This window comes from Erythrolamprus reginae, chromosome 2 (genome assembly GCF_031021105.1).
Source record: "Erythrolamprus reginae isolate rEryReg1 chromosome 2, rEryReg1.hap1, whole genome shotgun sequence".
Taxonomy (NCBI): Eukaryota; Metazoa; Chordata; class Lepidosauria; order Squamata; family Dipsadidae; genus Erythrolamprus; species Erythrolamprus reginae.
This window is the reverse complement of record NC_091951.1, coordinates 298,124,391-298,145,999: the sequence shown is the minus strand read 5'-3', so window position 1 is coordinate 298,145,999 and position 21,609 is coordinate 298,124,391. Positions and strand designations below refer to the sequence as shown.

The following is a 21,609-nucleotide window of genomic DNA, read 5'->3' as shown; positions in this document are numbered from 1 at the left end:
GATCTATTTCGGGTTTATTTACCTTCAGCAGATAGGCATACCGAGGTTCAAATCCCAGTAAGGGTGTGGCTACCTGATGAAGGTAAATAAGCCAAAAATAGATCTATAGTAGTCTCCCTTCATTTTCCTTATCAACAAAAATATGTAATACATATATACATACATGTAACATATTTTTGCTGATAATGAAAAGGAAGGGAGACTACTATAGATCTATTTCAGGTTTATTTGCCTTAATCAGGTAGCCACATTCTTTTATTGGGATTTGAACCTGGGGCCTCTGCCTTGTAAGGCAGAGGCCTTAGCCTCTGGGCTACAGGCTCATTTCCTATGTATGTATGTATGTATGTATGTATGTATGTATGTATGTATGTATAGATAGATAGATAGATAGATAGATAGATAGATAGATAGATAGACAGATAAATTATATATATATATGTTTTTGTAGATTTTCACGGGTACAGATATGACGTTCTTGGTATATTCGGGTTTCTTCCCGTGTAGGATTTAGAAATTTCTGGCGACGTTTCGACGAGGTCCCACTCGTCATCTTCAGGCTGGTGCTTCTGTCCTTGTTCTAGGGCGAACAAGGACAGAAGCACTAGCCTGAAGATACCGAGTGGGACCTCGTCGAAACGTCACCAGAAATTTCTAAATCCTACACGGGAAGAAACCCGAATATACCAAGACCGTCATATATATATGTGATCCGACCGGGTGATCCGACATAATATGTATGTATGTATGTATGTATGTATGTATGTATGTATGTATGTATGTATGTATATGTATATATAATTAACTGAGACTAATCAGCACTCCTGCAAATCTCAACTGCACAGTGACTCAGCTGGAAGATCTTGCAGACGTAGGTTTTTTTAAAGGCCCAGAATAACTGGATATACCATTGCCAATGCAGGATACTTTCCCTGCAGCTATACATGCTTTCAGACCATGATACCTTAACAATATTCAGCTGAAACACTTAAGTATCTTAATGAAATGCGTTCACTATGTATTGTATTTTTAATGTTTTTCTATGCTACAAGCATAGCATGGAAATGAACAAGTAAATATCACATGAAGGCAGCATGCAACAGCAACTACTCCAATGTGAAAAATGATCAACTCCAGAAAGCATTCTAGTCTCACAATGATTAAAAAAACATTCAGTAAATGTTGTTATGATGTATATAAAATAATAATCAAACTTAGGAAAGTGTTACAATTCCTTGCCAATGTAGTAGGAAAAACCGAACCATAAAGGCAGTGACTTTTCTTGAATCAAAGCAAAAAAGATAACAGCTAAATGTATGCAATGGTTTACTTCAGACACAATAATCCAAGGTATATTTAAATTAGAATTATTTGCATTAGATACATTGAACTAATTGGATTTTGAACTTTGACGATATTTATTATTTTAATGTTAGAAATTTTTTTTAATATATGGAAATTTATTCAAGTCATGTAAAATGCATTTTCAAGGAATAGAGAAAAAGCTAAAATATGTTTATATGTAGATGAAATTGGGGTGAAATTTTATGTTTGCTTAAAGAATATACATAGAGACTTTATTATCAAATTTAATAAGAACTGGAGGAAAGGGAATGAAATAATGGGTGTGACTCAGATGATGAAACTAGATAAAGGAGGAAGTATTAGACAAATGACATAAAACTAAAATTAAAATATAATGAATATAGATATATAATAAAGGAGAGTTATGATAAATTTAGAGGTTAAAAATTAGCTTTTTCAAACTGTTAAATAATTGAATGAGAAATCTTCCACTCATGGAAAGGTTTTTGAGGGTATAAGGGGAAGTAGGAAGGAAGGAGAGAAAGAAGAGAGAGGAGAAAGGGAGCTAGGGAGGAAAGAAGGAAGGGGGAGATAAAAGAGGAGGAGGAAGGAAGGTGAAGGAGAGAAGAGGGGAAAGGAGTAAGAAAGTAGTAAATGGAGGTGGAATAACCACCTGAGATAGAAAGAGGGGAGTGGGAAAATAAAAACAAGACAGACTGAGCATTATAAGTTAAAATTGTTTTGTAAATTTAGGTTACTGTTTGTTAGAGATAATATATAGAAGCATAGAAGATTGACAGCAGAAAAAGAGCTCATGGTCCAACTAGTCTGCCCTTATACTATTTCCTGTGTTTTATCTTAGGATGGATATATGTTTATCCCAGGCACGTTTAAATTCAGTTACTATGGATTTCCCAACCACATCTGCTGAAAGTTTGTTCCAAGCATTGACTACTCTATCCTGAGAACCTGAGAATAATATTTTCTCAGGTTGCTTTTGATCTTTCCCCAACTAACTTCAGATTGCGTCCCCATGTTCTTGTGTTAACTTTCCTATTAAAAACACTTCTCTTCTTAACCTTATTTAACCCTTTAACATATTTAAATGTTTCAATCATGTCCCCCCTTTCCCTTCTGTCCTCCAGACTATACAGATTGAGTTCATTAAGTCTTTCCTGATAAGTTTTATGCTTAAGACCTTCCACCATTTTTGTAGCCCGTCTTTGGACCCATTCAATTTTATCAATACCTTTTTGAAGAACTGAACACAGCATTCCAAATGTGGTCTCACCAGCGCTCTATACAGCAGGATCACAATCTCCCTCTTCCTGCTTGTTATACCTCTTATCTATGCAGCCAAGCATTCTACTTGCTTTCCCTACCACCTGACTGCACTGTTCACCCATTTTGAGACTGTCAGAAATCACTACCCCTAACTCCTTCTTTTCTGAGGTTTTTGCTAACACAGAACTGCCAATACAATACTCAGATTGAGGATTCCTTTTGCTCAAGTGCATTATTTTACATTTGAAAACATTAAACTGCAGTTTCCATTGCTTTGACCACTTATCTAGTAAAGCTAAATCATTTCCCATATTACAGACACCTCCAGGAATATCAACCCTATTGCACACTTTAAAGTCATCGGCAAATAGGCAAACCTTCCCTATCAAACCTTCCCCTATGTCACTCACAAAGATATTAAAAATAACAGAACCCAGAACAGACCCTTGTGGCACACCACTTGTAACCAGGCTCTGTTCAGAATACTCGCCATTAACAATAACCCTCTGATATGTATGCTTCAGCCAGCTGCAAAACCACTGAACTAGCCAGGGATTAAGTCCAATCTTCACTAACTTATCTATCAGCTCTTTATGTGGAACCGTATCAAAGGTTTTACTGAAGTCCAGAAAGGCAATATCCACGGCACCATCTTCATCCAACACCTTTGTGACATAGTCAAAGAAATCAATGAGATTAGTCTGACATGATTTGCCCTCAGTAAAGCCATGCTGATTTGGATCCAATAAGTTATTAGCTTTTAGGTGCTGATTTATCCTAAAGTCTCCATCATTTTAACTATAGCTGATGTCAAGCTAACTGGCCTGTAGTTACTAGCTTCTTCTCTACTGCCCTTCTTGGGGATAGGCACAACGCTGGCCATTCTCCAATCATAAGGAATATCTCCTGTTAAAAGGGATTTGTTAAACAAATCAGTCAGGGGGGTAGCAATCACATATCTGAATTCTTTAAGAACTCTGGGGTAGATGCCATCTGGACCCATTGCCTTATTTGTCTTTACTCGTTCAAGTTCTTCTAAGACATCGGCTTCTGAGATCACTGGAGCTGAATCCCTACAGCTGGAAACAATGCTATATCCACCCATAGTATTATATTGTAAGCTGCCTTCTGAGAAAACTGAACAGATGTAGCTATTCAAATGGTCAGCGATCTCCTTATTCCCATCAATGTATGTATTATCTCCAGTACTAAGCTTTGTGATGCTGCAGTTTTTCTTCTTCCTATCACTAATCTATCTGAAAAAGGTTTTATCCCCCTTCTTCACAGATTTGGCAATTTCTTTCTCTTTTGAGGCTTTAGCAGCATATATTATCTGTTTTGCCTCTTTCTGTCTCATTTTATACACCTCTTTGTCAGCGGTGGTTATTATTTGTTATTATTATTAATATGGTTATTATTCCATAATGAAGGTATGTGATATGCTGTATGATTGTAATGGTGGAGAAAATAAAAATCTTTTGGGGAAAATATATTTGGAAAGTTCAAAAGCTGATACGACAGCAATATTTTACCTACTTGTACCTAGACCGTAATATTCAACATTCATTACTGTCTCTATTTAAAATTTTAAATACAATGACCAACGCAACATCTTGCTAGCCTAAAAAAAAGTTCTAAATAACTGAACATGTTTACAATTTTACTTCACTTCACTACAATATGGAAATGTGGGAAGGAAAATCAGAGAATACAGCAAACTATTGACCATTTTTCAAAAAGACACATTTCACAAATCCCTTTACTAGCGGCATAATTTCCTGCAATAAATTACTGCTGAAACAATCTACTGATATTTTCAGAATCTTCTAGCCAAATAACTTATTGAGAATCAATCTAATGTAAATTATAAACCTTTGTATAAGTTGAAGTGAGAGCACCGAAAGAATGAATGGACAATTTCAATTTAAAGTTATAGCAGAAAATACTTACTAATTTGTTTTCCTGCATGTATATTCTCTGTAACTTCAGGCATCCTTTGGCTATAATGGTCATTCCTTCATCTGATATCTTGTAACACTGCCCGAAATGAATGTCTTTCAATTCTCTGCATTCTGAACCCAACTATAATAATAATAATAATAATAATAATAATAATAATAATAATAATAATAATAATAATTCATTAGATTTGTATGCTGCCCCTCTTCGAAGACTCAGAGCGGCTCACAACAAACAATATACAGTGTACAAATCCAATGTTTAAAAAGCAGTTTAAAAAAACCCCTTATAATAAAAAGCAATCATACAATCCAAACAAACCATACATAAACCATAAAAGCTGAGGGGTACAGTGTTCCCTCGATTTCCGCGGGTTCGAACTTCGTGAAAAGTCTATACCACAGTTTTTCAAAAATATTAATTAAAAAATACTTCGCAGTTTTTCCCCCTATACCACGGTTTTTCCCACCCGATAACGTCATATGTCATCACCAAACTTTCATCCACCTTTTATATTTTTTTAAAATAAACTTTAATAAATAAACATGGTAATAATCTAAATGGTTGCTAAGGAATGGAAAATTGTAATTTAGGGGTTTAAAGTGTTAAGGGAAGGCTTGTGATACTGTTCATAGCCAAAAATAGTGTATTTACTTCCGCATCTCTACTTCGCGGACATTCGACTTTTGTGGGCGGTCTCGGAATGCATCCCCCGTGAAAATCGAGGGAACACTGTATATCAATTTCCCCATGCCTGGCGACATAGGTCGGTTTTCAGGAATTTATGAAAGGCAAGGAGGGTGAGGGCTGTCCTGATCTCTGGGGGGAGTTGATTCCAGAGGGCCAGGGCCGCCACAGAGAAGGCTCTTCCCCTGGGTCCCGCCAGACGGCATTGCTTAGTCAACAGGACACAGAGAAGGCCAACTCTGTGGGATCTAATTGGTCGCTGGGATTCGTGCGGAAGAAGGTGGTCCTGAAGGTATTCTAGTCCAATGCCATGTAGGGCTTTATAGGTCATAGCCAACACTTTGAATTATGACCAGAAATTGATCGGCAGCCAGTGCAGTCCAGGGAGTGTTGACCAGACATGGGCATATCTAGGAAAGCCCATGATTGCTCTCGCGGCCGCATTCTGCACGATCTGAAGTTTCCAAACACTTTTCAAAGGTAGCCCCATGTAGAGAGCATGAAGTTAAATGAAGTTAAAATCTGCATTAACAACATACTTGAAACCATTTGTATTCTACTTATTATCATAGAACTACCAAAATAATTTATAAGGATAAGAAAACATTCAACAAGAAAAAGTTTTCCATTGAAAACATAACAGGCAGTTAGCAACCTGCATGTTTTTGCCTATATGCATATGCACATTAAATGGTTAGATAATGAGATTTTAACAATGTTTTAGCAGCATATATTGGTCTAGTAGCATTATCTTCTATTGCCATATTCACTGCAGTGCTTCAGCAGTTCACAGTAATTATATACCTCTGATTTTCTAAAATCATAAAAGAAACAGCCTTATTAGATTAACTATACATTTAATATCTTTAGAAATTGTCTTCGAAGTTACTCCCAAAAATGTTGTCTGAGGCAAATCTTAATTCCTAATAATAAGTTCTTCATACAACATTTAAAGCCATTTGATAAAGCCATCAATTCTACCAACTTACTGGTAATCAACACAATATAGTTTATAGTATATAAAACTATAAATATAATACTAATGTTGCATACAGATGGTTCAGCTTCCATTAAGAATTCACAGTGTTAAAGTTTTTGCATTAACCTTTCTAGAAGTTAAATACAGGGTGTCCAAAGGGAAAACATTTTGAAATTCCCTGATATTTCCCTGACATTTCCCTGTAACTTGCGATCTAGTTAAGGCGCGGTCATAGATGATGTCATACCAAACGGCTATGCCGTGGAGAAATATTAGTAGCTGAGGAAGCAAGTTGTTGCCAGTTATGCTCATTTTTGCTTGACTCTGCCAGGCAGTGCAATCCGTGTTTTTTTTTTACATAACCCTGACTTTTAAACATTTTAATAGTTTTCCCCCCTGATTTATTCAGTTTTTTTCACATTCCCTAATAATTCCCTGATATTTCCCGAGTCACTGATTTCCCTGATAATTCCCTGATTTCCCTGTTTTTCAGGTTTGCTGGACACCCTGTAAATAGTAATGCTTCTTACTAAGTGAAGCTGACAAAAATATTACCGATAAAAATAAATACTATGTGTCTTTCCTTCAGATAAAATACAACTCTATTCAAAACTAACTATGTATTACTGCCCACAGCAGTAAAGCTTTTCAACCAGTACAATTTCAGTGTTTTAGGATTTAGTAGGTTAAATTTCAAAAGCCTATTTATAGATGCATCCAGGACTGAATGCAGTTACTTTTCCAAAAGTAGAGATATATGTCATCAGTGAGTTAAATAATAGTGCTAAGCCAACCAAACAGTGAAATGAAAGTTGGGAATATGGAAGGCATATAAGAAGTATAAACATGTAGATTACTGCAAACCTAAATTTAATGAACACTGCAAAGCTCAACTGCAGAAAAAGCTGTACATGTACAGATAACTTTTTAAAATATACTTCTATTATAATATGATGCATTAGTTTAAGTGCTTTTAGCAAAAGGGGAATTTGAAATGTAAATTTTGTTTTCATACTAAGAGTCATTTTATTCAGTTCACTCAAAATAATTCCCATTTTACACTGGTAAAATGGTAGCAAATTACAAAACAAAACTAAAGCTATTCAACTTGTATCTTCTTCCAAAATACAGGGATGGTATAAAGAGCACAATGAAATATCAGTTTGGAGACTGAGTTTGAAAGAAACATGGTCAGTTTTATGGGATGAAACTGCTATTTAATAGATCTTCATCATTATCCTCATTATTCTAGCCATTGTCTATCCACTGCAGAGAGAAGATTCCTTCCACATGTTTCCAACAAATACAGTCTTGAGCTTTCTTTTGCCAATTGGGCCTGCAATACTTGTTGATATCATCAATCCATCTTGTTTTAGGTCTCTTTTGTGGATGTTTTTTATCAGGTGGGATCCGTTCTATAACTACCTTAGTCCACCTGCCATCAGTTCTTCTTGCTATGTGACTATATTGGACACTTTTCTTTGTACTCTTTGTACTTTGTGCAGTCTTTCTATATTGCCTTGTGGTGCCAAACATGTATCTTTTCATGGTTCTTTGCAGCACTCATGCCTCTTATATTGATTTGAATTTAATAGATACAAATGTAAAACTATGCTCAAGAATGAAAATGGTGGCACAGTGATTTAAATGCAGTGTTGCAGGCTAATTCTTGTCACATTTTCATCCTTCCGAGGGGGGTAAATTGAGGGTCCAGATTGTTGCGGGATGCTGGAACCATCCAAATATTGCTGTACAGCACTATTGGGCAGTATTTAAGTCTAAGTGCTATTTTAGTTCTATTGCTAAAATCAAGGGCACAGATATATTATGGAAAGTATCTGGCATGTTTGTGAATATCATGGAATTATAATTGATTAGTAATTGGAGGAACTAAGATGGCAACAAAAAGAATAAGTGTAATTTTTAGGTTGCATTATTATCCTTCCACTCTATTATGCAGAATCTCTAGCAGGTTCTAGGCATTTATTTTAATTAATTTTAATTGAAATAATTTCTAATTTTTTTAAATAGTTAATTATAATTTATGTAAATAAAATCTTGAAGAATGATTCTGCCAAAAAATCCCTAATTTGCTTATATATTTGTTTTGAAACAGTTATAAAAATTGAAATACTGTGTAAAATATAAATTAATCCCCAAGTTAAATTTATCTTGAAAACATCTGACTTACATCCTGAATAATTCAAGACCATTTGTCTAGATTTGGGTCATTATGTTGTAATTGGAAATACATTTGAACTTAGCAATTGAAAATGTTTTCCATAAACTTTTAAATTGAGATGAACACAGCTCTGAAGACTACTACTAATAGTATTGTTTACCTATTCCAATTTATAGTGTAACCAGGATGAGTGTCACTTTCATATTAAAGAAATAATAATACTGTAGTTAATAATTAGTTATAGAATTTTATAGTGTATCTACAAACTTAAAACAATTGTCCACAGACAGCAATACAGTGGTACCTCAAGATACGAACCCCTCGTCTTACGAACAACTCGTGATACGAACCCGGGGTTCAGAAAAATTTTGCCTCTTCTTACGAACTTTTTTCGAGTTATGAACCGGCGTTCGGAGACTGCTGGGAAGCCGCGCGGCTGTTTTAAAAGGTGACAGCCGGGCGGCGGGGCTTCCCAGAAGCCGCCTGAACTCCGGTTCGTAACTCGAACAAAGTTCGTAAGAGGCAAAATTTTTCTGAATCCCGGGTTCGGTTCGGGAGGTTGCTGGGAAGCCCCCCAGCCCGGCTGTCACCTTTTAAAACAGCCGCGCCGCTTCCCAGCTGTCTCCCGAAGCTGAACGCGGAAGTTCGGCTTTGGCGTTCGGCTTCGGGAGACAGCTTGGAAGCGGCGCGGCTGTTTTAAAAGGTCGCAGCCAGCCAGGGGGGCTTCCCAGCACCCCCCCGAACCCGGGTTCGGGGTTCAGGGGGGTGCTGGAAAGCCCCCCAGGCCAGCTGCAACCTTTTAAAACAGCCGCGCCGCTTCCCAGCTGTCCCCTGAAGCCGAACGCGGAAGCAGTTGCTACGAGCGGCATTTCACCTTCCCTCCCAGGCAAAAAGATGCCGGGGAGAGGGGCACGCCTTCCGCCTGGGAAGTCCGGCCCCATCATCCCAGAATGCCAGCATCTTTTTGCCTGGGAGGGAAAGTGAAATGCCGCTCGTAGCAGCTGCTACGAGCGGCATTTCACCTTCCCTCCGAGGCAAAAAGATGCCGGGGAGAGGGGCACGCCTTCCGCCTGGGAAGTCTGGCCCCATCATCCCAGAATGCCGGCATCTTTTTGCCTGGGAGGGAAAGTGAAATGCCGCTCGTAGCAGCTGCTACGAGCGGCATTTCACTTTCCCTCCCAGGCAAAAAGAAGCCGCGCTGCTGCTCCAGTCGCCCGGTCCTCTCCTGCCTCCCGCGCCAATGTTCCCCACTGCGTCGGGGGCCGCCAGCCCCAAATCGGACGCACCCTCGCCGCTACCCGCTGCCGCCGCGCCCACTGCCCGCCCCATCCTCGCTGGAGGTCTAGCCGGAGCCGGAGCCAGGTCCGCTCGGCCGCGCCTCCTCGCCCGCTGCCCAGCCGCCCAGGATGCTGACCTGCTACCTCGCGGCGCGCCCGCCGCCGCCCCGATCCTGCGCCTCCTGCTTCCCCCCCCCAGCCAAAAATACAAAGGCGGTCTGCCGCTCCCGCGGAGCAATAGGAAGCTGAAGCCTCTGGCGGTTTCAGCCTCCCTTTGCTCCACGCTGCTCCGCCCTGCCTGTCTTTGTGTTTTTGGCTGGGGAGGGGAGCAGGAGGACCTTCCTGACTCCCTCCCCCCAGCACTTCACCCAGGACAACAGGCAGGGCGAAGCAGCGTGGGGCAAAGGGAGGCTCAAGCCTCCTTTGGTGGTGGCGGCCGGCTTCCCGGTTTCTGAGTTTTGGGCTTGCACGTATTAATTGCTTTTCCATTGATTCCTATGGGAAACAATGTTTCGTCTTACAAACTTTTCACCTTACGAACCTCCTCCCGGCACCAATTAAGTTCGTATCTTAAGGTACCACTGTACCTCACACTGCCTTATCTAGCACAGTAAATTTACTTTCTGAATGCCTTCTGGAACAACTTCAATATTCTAACAACATAAAGGACAGGGCATCCTTGATATAAATTATACTATGTATATTTTAAAAAATATGTAATAATTCATGATGCTTGGGGCAGTAAAATTATATTTATCCAACGTTCAGAATACTGTGAGAACCTACAAGAAATTACAATTTATTTTAAAAGTTTCTAAAATGCCATATTTAATAAAAATAGTAACATGAAAGTACTACTGCGTTTCTCCAAAAAATAAGACAGGATCTTATGTTTTTGATCCCTAAAAATGAACTTGGCCATATTATCGGGGGTGGGGGTATTTTTGGCGTGCAGGAGGCCCCGGGTGGCCTGCACACCCCAGCTGTGAGTCTGGCAGAGAGGCTCCATCTGTGAACCGCCATCAAGCCTCTCCCTTCCCGCAGGGTGTGCTTGTGTGAACACAAGTGGCCTGAAGGTGCCAAGCCGCGCCAGCACCTGTACCCCCTCCCCATTTGCGCACCTCCTAGTCCTCATCATTTCGATGTGAGCAAAGCCAGTAAGCACCAGGTCCTTGAACAGCTCGCAGTCAATGCCGCCAGCACCCACTATCAACATTTGTGTGGAAACCACAGCTCAGGCCAGCTTCCCCTGCAGGGTAGAGTTCCAGCTCCAGCCATCAACCTAGCATGGGAAGCGCAATCGCAGAGTAGCCGCTGCCCTGGCTGGGATTTGGAAGCCGCAGATCTGGAGTATAGGGGAGAGAAATAAAGACTTCTGCTGCTTCTGTTTTTGGCTGCATGAAAGAAAAGCAGAAGTCTTTCTTTCTCTCCCCAAACTCCAGCTCTGCAGCTTGCCAGGGCTGCCAGGACAACAGCTGCTCTGAGAATGCGCTTCCTGTTCTAGGGTGATGGTCACTGGAGGCCTCCCCTTCCCCCCTGCTCCTCTCTGCTCCAATCACCCTGCACCCCCACCCCACCTGAGTGCCTACTGGTATGTCCAGAAAACTGCTCTGCCCCGGGAGTCACCAGAAGGTATGGCAGCTGAGCCAGTCTTCCTGAGGAGGGGAGCCTCACAGGATCCTTGCCTGCACTCCCTTCCTCCCACAGGCCTCATTTACTCTTCCCAGGTGCACAGCAGCGAGACACCGAGGGAAGCCTTGATAGACGCAGCTCAGCCGGCCGGCCACATCAATGCTCCCTGACGCAGATAAGCTTGGCCTGCAGGGGACTGGCTGGGGCCTCCATAGGCGGCGGCAGCAAGGGCAGCAGCAACATCCACAGTGCCTCAGCTTTCCCCACCAAACAGCAGCCAGTGTCCAAATCTTTTGGGTGGTGTGGGGAGAGTCTAACATGCACTCTCCCCCCTCCCTGCCACCCAAAAGGTTTACTTGCTGGCTGCTTCTGTGGCTGTGCCCGCCTAGGAGTTTGGTTGTCAGCTTGGCTTCCTCAGGCAGCCCATGAGAGTTTCCTCCCCCTCCCACTTTGTTCGAGAGCCGGAGGAGGGTCAGTGGACACAACACTGAGAAACAGGTGGCTGTTCCTGCAGGGGATTCCCACATGCCGCCCTCGCCTGCATCCCCCATCTGAAGGATGTGGAGAGGGCAGATGGAGGATGAGTGACCTAAGCCACCAAGTGAGGCAGTAATGGAAGGCAGAACCAAAGGGAAGATGACAGGGTTAGATGCACCCATCTGCTGCTCAAGCCTTGTGCTTGTGGGGTTATTGTACCCGACTGGCCTTGCTGCCTCTGCTCGTAGGCAGGAGCATGTTTCAAAATGCTGCTGTAGGCAGAGCCCAGAGGAGCCAAGCTAGTCCCACAGGTTGAAGCAGTGGAAGTGATGTGCCGGTGCCTGGAGGCTGTTGGGGCCTGGATGGGTGTCAACAAACTCAAACTCAACCCAGACAAGACGGAGTGGCTGTGGGTCTTGCCTCCCAAGGACAATTCCATCTGTCCGTCCATTACCCTGGGGGGGGGAACTACTGACCCCCTCAGAGAGGGTTCGCAACTTGGGCGTGCTCCTCGATCCACAGCTGACATTGGAACATCATCTTTCGGCTGTGGCGAGGGAGGCGTTTGCCCAGGTTCGCCTGGTGCACCAGTTGCGGCCCTATTTGAAAAGGGAGTCATTGCTCACAGTCGCTCATGCCCTCATCACCTCGAGGTTCGATTACTGCAACGCTCTCTACATGGGGCTACCTTTGAAAAGTGTTCAGAAACTTCAGATCGTGCGAGAGCCATCGTGGGGCTTCCAAGATTCGCCCACATTTCCACAACACTCCGTGGCTTGCATTGGCTGCCGATCAGTTTACGGTCACAATTCAAAGTGTTGGTTATGACCTTTAAAGCCCTACATGACATTGGACCAAAGTACCTCCAGAACCGCCTGCTACCGCATGAATCTCAGCGACCGATAAGGTCCCATAGAGTTGGCCTTCTCCAGGTCTCGTCGACTAAACAATGTCGTTTGGCGGGCCCCAGGGGAAGAGCCTTCTCTGTGGTGGCCCCGGCCCTCTGGAATCAACTCCCCCCGGAGATTAGAATTGCCCCCACCCTCCCTGTCTTTCGTAAACTACTCAAGACTCACTTATTATTATTATTATTGTTGTTGTTGTTGTTGTTGCTGTACGTACACCTGCCTCTTGCTTCCTCTCACTCAAGCTCTCCCAGCCTAAAGAGTGCCCACTGCAAAAAGAGCAGCTCTCGTCATGTCCCCCCATTCCCTAGAAAGTAATAATAATAATAATAATAATTATTATTATTATTATTATTATTATTATTATTATTATTATTATTATTATTTATTAGATTTGTATGCCGCCCCTCTCCGAAGACTCCAAAGTAGTTGGGGGTAGTTATTTTCAGGGGGGTGGCTTATTTCAACTCATCCACTGAAAAGGCTAACTGGCCTTATTATGTGGACATGTCTTATTTTAGGGGAAACATGATAATAACTGTTAGATTTTGTATATTTTGAATTACATTAATTATATACAAAGCTTAATAGAACTTAGATGGTCCCATATAAAACAATCAATGGCTGAATTCTAAATACAATATATTTAGAATTATTTAAAGTCACATACAATGGAACTTAACTAATATGAAGAAACCTACCTGCTTAAGTCCTTCATCTGTAAGACGATCTTGGTTGCCAACATGAACTTTCTGAAGCTGAGGACATTGTGAGGCAACAGCAGACAGAGATGTATCAGAAAGCTGTTTACACCTATATGCAGTATATTTTAGAAGTCCATGACACTTAGATGCTAGCATACATACACCAATATCTGTCACATTACGACAATCAGAAATGTTGATTTCAGTTATATTCTGGCTTCGTGATGCAATTCTTTCCAGTAATTCATCAGTGACCTGTCAAATAATATCCAATATATAATATTACACTTTTCTTTATTAAAAACTATACAAACAAAACCACATGATAATGTCAACAAATATATAACTTCTGACTTTAGAACTGACTGCTCAGTGTAGATAGTTGGTATTCACTGTAAATTCCTCTATTATGTTGGAAAAGGCATTTAGATTATCTGTATTCAAAACTTTTAAAGCAAAATGCTATATATTAGTTCTCTATTTTTAATTTTTATAACATGAAGAATTGAAATGACTGGTATGTAACATTCTACCTAGTCCCAGAACATTTCCAAGTATCTATATAACCTATGTCTAACATTCACACAAACACCTAAAAATTCTAGTTCTCAACACAGATTTCGAAGACTGAGCACTTCTGTAGACTGAGAAACCTAGAACTTGCACTAAGGAAGATTAATTTTGCACTAGAACAATCCCTTGCACTATGCCAATATTCAGATAAGCAGTATATAATCTTTTGTCTGGAACAACAGAAAAGGTTCGTGCTGTCCTACAGCACATCAGACAAAAATCACAAAGAACGATCCTCAGTAGCTGGGGTGCATAAAATGTTTTATTTTTATCATTATCATTCATCTATCTTTATCTATGTTAAACTATACTGTGGTTCAGCAAGCTATGTCTACAGAAAATCTCGATCACAATACAAAACCATGTCATAGCTCTTCATGTTTTGGTCTGAAAAGAGATACTGGCCTAACAAATACCAGAATTGTTTATTGAGCAATAACAACATTGCTCCATTTGTTTTTCCAATGTTTTCCATCACCACTTGGAATAATTTGGAACACCATAATATATATATATATATTGTGTAATAAATTATTAGACTAGATGCTCAATTTAGAAACAATTAGTTTATGTAAAATCAGGTATCGCTACAATCATAGACAATTGTACTTCTGTACTGTTATCAAACAAAAGAAACACAGACACAAAAATAGAAACAACATCCAACCATAGCAAAGACCTGTGCAAAGATTACTTTTCAGGAAAGAGGCAACATATTCTGTATCCAATGGAAGAGAACAAACATAGCTCAAAGATGAACTGTGTGGTCAATGTCCTCTGAGCTTGATTGTATTAGCAGATGCTTCATTACCCTATTAAACATCTACAAGCAAACAACCAAGCACAGAGAGTACCAAGGACTCCAGATACTGTATTTTGTCTCAATAGCAAAGCACCTCATGTCTCTTTGAAGCTTCAGTGTGTTTCTTACTGTAGCCACTTGTAAAAAAAAATTGTGCCTTTGAAAACTACTGATGAATATTGCTAAGAATGAAGAGTCTTTTCTCAATCTTTTCCTAAAACAAGCACCTCCATTTCTTGTGTTTCAGAAGGTGGCTTGTAAGAGACTCCCAACTTTCTCCAGGAAAATGTGAAAAGGCCAAGAATGCAACTGTTATTCCTGTTCAAAAACCTCTTTTAGCTTTTCCAAGTGCCACAAACCACTGAGAAAATGTTACAAAGTCAACAAAGGAAAACGAGTGTTGTATATGTTATATATGTTCACTTTTAGAAGTGACAGGTCTATATGGCTTCACTCACATTTTCATTCAAGCTCAACATGTATTTGAACTTAGATACAATCCTAATGGGTGGAATGTTGCCTAAAGAGGAACATTTATAAACTTTGCTGCTAGTAGCTCACAGTCTTTTCAAACACATATTATAGGCTAACCTTTTTCTTATTGCCAAATGCATGTCCATGCAATGCATGCATGCGCGTGTGCCAGCACCCATAATGCAATGTGTGTAACAACTCCATGCCTCCAAGCATGTGTGTGTACATGCACATGCTCCCCCGCCCCCACACATGAGCACGGGATGCTCCCGTGCTCCCCCCACCTCCTATAGAGGGCATCTGGAGCCCAGGAGAGGCCGTTTTCACCCTCCCAGAGCTCAAAGAAAGCCACCAGAGCTTGGGCAGGGTAAAAAATGGGCCTCCAGGACATTCCAGAAATGGGCCACAGGATGACCCCACCATCCACGCATGCGCAGAAGATACCCAAAAATCAGATTGCCAGTGTGAAACACGCATGCATGCCCGGTAGAGCTGAGCTGGGCGACGGATTGCATGCCTACGTGCCATAGGTACACCATCATGGCTATAGCATATAGCATAATTAACCTGTGTTTAGTTTTACATAGGAACTTCACCATAAATAACATTTGATAGTAAAAATTATTTACTACCTAAGCAATGATCTGACATAGCATACGTTCCATATATTCATCTTTAAAGCATCACTTTTTATCTGAAGAAAAATTCATTCATATTTTAATATTGCCACTCCATACCTGCTGACGACTACTGAGATCCAATTGTTTCCAGAACTGGAAATCTAAACAGAGATCACGCCAGTATTTACAAACCAATGATGTTGAAAGACATCTCTCATTCAAAGATAAATTGGAAAATATCTATAAAAATAAAAAGAGAAAGTCATATGCCTTCAAAGTACCTTTTAACAACATGGGAACAGTAGTATTTTAACAGTTCTCCAATGCAACCATCATCCTTTTCAAAGAAAAATGTAATCCCGGCTGTACATCTTTCATAGCTACTCATTAATAAGCAACATCCACTCCAATGGTTGTTATGCTGGCTAAGAAAAATCATTAATAATTGAAACATGCACACACTCAATATGTTTATTAGGCCACTAATTTTTTTTAATAATAGTTGCAACTTCTGTCTTGAAGCCATTAGGCTAAATTTAGTTTTAAAAGGGGTGTGTGTGTGTGTGTGAGGATTATACTCTGAGATAGAGTGGTACAACAATCAGAAATTATGTTAAGTTACAGTAGGATTTATCTATCAGAATGTTGGAACAAATTCACAAGCATTTGATTTGCTTTCTCCCCCATTTTTGTTAATATAGATTCCACACCATTTCCATTGAGGATCATGATATACAGCCTTTCTGGAAAAGAGGACAAAACTTAATGGAAAATGTCTACATTTACAAAGCCTTAGGTAATGCATCTTTAGAGCTTCAGATGAGTAAAAAATGTGTACAATACCTAGTGTTGAAAAAACATAGTAGGCTTAGATACAGGTAGTCCTTGACTTATGTTACAATTGAGCCCAAAATTTCTGTTGTTAAGAGAATTTTGCTCTGTTTCACGATCTTTCTTTCCCCAGTTGTTAAGTGAATCCCTGCAATTGTTAAGTTAGTGACACAGTTAAGTGGATCTGACTTTCCAATTGACTTTGCTTGTCAGAAGGTTGCAAAAGGTGATCACATGACTCCATGACACTGCAACTGACATAAACATAAATATAATATAATTGTCCCAATTCTGATCACATAACTTCAGGGATGCTACAATGGTCATGTGAAAATCAGTCATGTCACTTTTTTCAATGCCATTGTAAATTTGAATGGTCACTAAATGGGACAAAATGGAATGACAGAGTTGGAAGGAACCTTGGATGTCTTCTAGTCAAACCCCCTACTCAGGTAGAAAACCCTATACTGTTTCAGACAAATAGTAATCTCTCCTAAACAACTTCCAGTGTTGGAGCATTCACACCTGCTGGAGCCAAGTTGTTCCATTGATTGTTTTGTCAGAAAATGTATCCTTAGTTGGAGGTTGGTTCTCTCCTTAATTTCCACCCATTGTTTCTTGTCCTGCCTTCAGGTGCTTTGGAGAACAGGTTGATTCCCTCTTCTCTGCGGCAACTCCTGAGATATTGGAACACCGCTATCATTTTGCCCCCTAATCTTCCTTTTCACCAAGCTAGATATACCCAATTCTAGCAACCATTCTTTATATGTTTTAGCCTCCAGTCCCCTAATCATCTTTGTTGCTCTTTTCTGCACTCTTTGTAGATTCTCAACATCTTTTTTACATCCTAGCAACCAAAATTAGATGCAGTATTCCATGTGTGGTCTTATCAAGGCATTATAAACAGGTATTAACACTTCATGTGATCTTGACTCTATCTTTTGTTCATGCAGCCTAGAACTGTGTTGGGTTTTTTGGCAGCTATGAAAGTCAGTCCTAAACGAGCTGTTGTAAGTCAAGGACTACCTGTAATGTAGCTCAAATTTTCTGTCATCATGAAAGGGTAATGTCATGTCATCAAAATTTTAAAAAGTAAAAATAAACTGTCCGCGAAGAAATGTTTGGAATGTGCAACTATTACTTTGGTAGCCTACTTCCTGGAATATTGTTTTAACTATTTCGTTGGAAGTTACTCACCGTAAAAAGCATTTAACTTCATCTAACTTGAATATATGGCCTGTTAAGTACATTTGTTTAATAACTATTAACAACAAGTTGCTGTTTTAAAAGACTGGAAGGCATACATCTGCTCTATTAAGTAAAGTTATCTTAAATTCTGTCATTATAGATATCAGTTACAAGTTTGGATGGAATTCTTTGTAGGGTCATGTAAGGGCTTTTTGTTCATCTACAGTATTTCAAGAACTGAAGTAACTGCAATAGTGTGGGATAAAGAAACAAATAAAGCAGTTTTGTAAAATATCTAATTTTTTATATTTCACATGTCTCTCTGCATGGAAACGGAGTATTTTAAAGATCCAATCTAAAGACCCTTAGATTGGATCTTTAAAATACTCCCTGTTTCCATGCAGAGAGAGATGTATATTATTTTGGTATACAGTTTTCCTGAATGCCACCTATGAATTTTACAGAATATTCTGTTTGAGTCTTCTTAGTCCATTCTCAAGGTATCAGAGAGCCAAAATAAAACCATTTAAAAAATTCAAATATATATTACAAATGCCCAAAAAACTGGCTTAAGTTATCTGTGAATCATTTGGTATTAAAGTCCCAAGCAATCAGGTTAAAATTAAAAAGAAGCAAAATAAAACCCTGCAATATAAGAAACAGGTGAACAGCTTCCAGTTTCAGACTTACTTCTTCCTGGAATGTAATAGCAGTATAAAAGAAACGAAACCTGCAATTATCAAAGCTTACACCAAACAATTCACTTCAAATATCACTTGTTCATTCATATTTATTGAATGTTTATAAAGAAAGTGAAGAGGAATTTATTTTTGTTTATAAATAGAGTGAATAGGAATTTTCCACCTTAAGCCAAGCCAAACAGTTCTGAATTACTAAGTAGTACCTTATGAAAGTATAAAAATTATCTCCTAAAAGCATTCATCATCATCTCAAGTTAGGGATTCAACTTCAGTTAAGACTCCTTATCAGCATTGCTTTCATTAAACCTGTAGCTGGGTGTTTTAAATGGATTACAAAATGGCACAGACTCAATATAAACTCTTCATCTCCATATCCATGGCAAAGTAGTGCAGCAAAAGCAATCTAATGACAAGCTTGCAACCCTGCAATTGGATTCCAGGCACTGCTGACGATTGTTTTCAACACACCATTGAACTCAGAATGAGAAACAGGTAGGTAGCGAGGAAGCCAAAGCAGAATGCAATACCCAGTTTTCTAAGAAATCAGTGAAAAGCAGTTTTTGAAGATCAAGGAGGAAATAAGAGAACTTAAATGAAAGAAAAAACAAGATAACAGAGCACACCTTGGAAGTCTGCCCATCATAGCACCACCCTTGACAGTCCATGCCCACCAAACCCACCTCTTAGATACAACACAGGTATCTAGGAAATCCATGAAGAGCAGTTCTTTAGGATCAGGAAGAAGGAAGAAAACTTATCTTTTAAAAAAGTAAAGAAAAAAAGAACAAGATAACCAGAGCACACCTTGGAAGTCTGCCCATCATAACACCATCCTTGACAGTCCATGCCCACCAAACCCATCTCTTAGATATATCACAGGTATCTAAGAAATCTGTGAAGAGTAGTTCTTGAAGATCAGGAGGAAGGAAGAAAACAATCATGGAAACATAGAAACATAGAAGACTGACTGCAGAAAAAGACCTCATGGTCCATCTAGTCTGCCCTTATACTTTACTATTTCCTGTATTTTACCTTAGGATGGATACATGTTTATCCCAGGTATGTTTAAATTCAGTTACTGTAGATTTACCAACCACAGCTGCTGGAAGTTTGTTCCAAGCATCTACTACTCTATCCTGAGAATCATATTTTCTCACGTTGCTTCTGATCTTTCCCCCAACTTACCTCAGATTGTGCCCCCTTGTTCTTGTGTTCACTTTCCTATTAAAAACACTTCCCTCCTGAACCTTATTTAACCCTTTAACATATTTAAACGTTAAATGTTTAAATGTTAAATGTTTTCTTTTTATTTAAAAAAAAGGGAGAAAAAACAAGATAACCACAGCATACCTTGGAAGTCTGCATATCATATGTGACAGCACCACCCCTTGACAGTCCGTGCCCACCAAACCTACCTTGAGAAGGATGGAGGGAGGTAGCTGGTTAATATCCGGCAGCGGTGGCTGGAAGTCTTGGCAACAGTCCTCCGGGTTTTCCGGGGGTTCTTCACAGTAAGGTTCGCCCGGCTCGGACTTCTCTCTCCCATCGAGCTCCGGCAGGCGCGAAGGAGAGCTACTCGGGTGTATGTCCTTCCCATCCTCGGCGACGGAGTCCTTAGGCGAAGCTTCCCTGGCACAGTCCACGGCGCGGGGCAGAGGGCAGAGGTGCTGCTCGGGCAAGAGCACCTGTTGGCATTCGGCGGGGTCGGTCGGGGGCGGCGAAGGGGCGCCGGTGCCCGCCGCGCTTCCCCGGAGGGCGGCGCAACGGGGCTGTTTCCGCGGCGGATAGGCGCGCAGCCCGATCCCTTTGCGCTTGCACACCATCTCCACGGGAGCCTCGCTGCTCTCCAGCGCAGACCCGAAGAAGCCCCGGCGCGCTGGCGGCGGCGGCGGTGGCGACGAAATGAGCAGGCTGGAGAAGAGGAAGCGACGGCAGCGGCGACCCCGCTCTCTCCAGACCGACACGGGAGGCCAGCGCAGGAGGCGGCGAGCGTGGCGATCGCCGGGGGGCTTCGCAGCCGTGCAGAGGCAAGCAGGCGACGGCTGCTCCTTCGCGGCGGCTGGGCTGGCACTGTGGACCAGGAAACACAGCATGCAGGGCCCCCGGAGGAAGCAGGTCCGGGTCCGTGGCGGCGGAGGGACCTTCCCCCCCAGGGGGGCGCGGAGGGGATTTTTCTCCGCCTTCGGTTTAGCGCCTTTCCTCGAAATGATATGGCCCATATAGGAAGCCGAGCCACCACCACCACCCTGCTCGGCAGGGCCTTTTCTGAAGCGGCGTCAGCGCAGCGAGCCTCACGACATGGCTCCCAGCACCTATTCCTTTACTCTCGCCGGGGCCGGCAAACCACAACGCCTCAGCTTCCGGGACATGGAAGGAAATGGCCAAGACTTCCGCCTCCCTGATCCGCCCCGAATTAGTGTTCTAAATATAACCACAACAAACCCGGGACTCCATGGAAGCCCTCAATTCCGGTTCCGCTTAGAACCTTCCCACGTGATGGAGGCGCCGGCTGAAGTTTAAATGTTAAATTCCCGAAAACGCTGGCGGGGCTGGGGGGCTGGGGGGGGGGGCTTAGAAATGAGTCGTTCTTAAGGCTCTACCCTTCTGTCTTCGCCCAAGACATATTAAATTGAATTAAGTATTTTTAGAAGGAAAGGGAAAGCGGCAGTATTTTAAAACATTAAAAGGCATTCTTTTCATTTCGGCTCGGCTGCGCGAGCACAGGTTATTAATTACGATCGAGAAATGGGTATTTTGGAACACAACATTAGGATGTGTTTTATATTTTTATTTTTTGTATTTTAATTTACAGAACAAGGAAGGGGTGACAAGATACGAGAGTGTCTTCCCTTGTTAATTTCGCCTCTGCCCCAAGCCCAAATGAGAGAAAGATCGTTATTTCTTTCAAAGGTGGTATCCTACCTTAGTAGCTATAAAATATTGCACTCTCTGGAAATGTAACGTTTTCTCAGCCCTCATAATTATTTCCGTAATGCTTCTGAATGTTACTGACTATTCTGTTTTTTTCA

The 21,609-nt window shown here is 41.1% G+C and overlaps 1 protein-coding gene across 1 annotated transcript in view; it reads right to left on the bottom strand.

The window, feature by feature from the left end:
* The window catches only part of FBXL17 (F-box and leucine rich repeat protein 17), a 155,392-nt gene extending 134,321 nt beyond the window's left edge, over nucleotides 1-21,071 (bottom strand). The window contains exons 1-4 of the mRNA XM_070742950.1: nucleotides 19,996-21,071; nucleotides 15,978-16,100; nucleotides 13,389-13,646; nucleotides 4,540-4,671 (exon numbers count right to left, since the gene is read on the bottom strand). Coding sequence (XP_070599051.1) covers nucleotides 4,540-4,671; nucleotides 13,389-13,646; nucleotides 15,978-16,100; nucleotides 19,996-20,799 — 1,317 coding nt within the window. The 5' untranslated portion in view covers nucleotides 20,800-21,071. The remainder of the gene's footprint in view (nucleotides 1-4,539; nucleotides 4,672-13,388; nucleotides 13,647-15,977; nucleotides 16,101-19,995) is intronic.
* Between the last annotated feature and the right edge of the window lie 538 nt (nucleotides 21,072-21,609).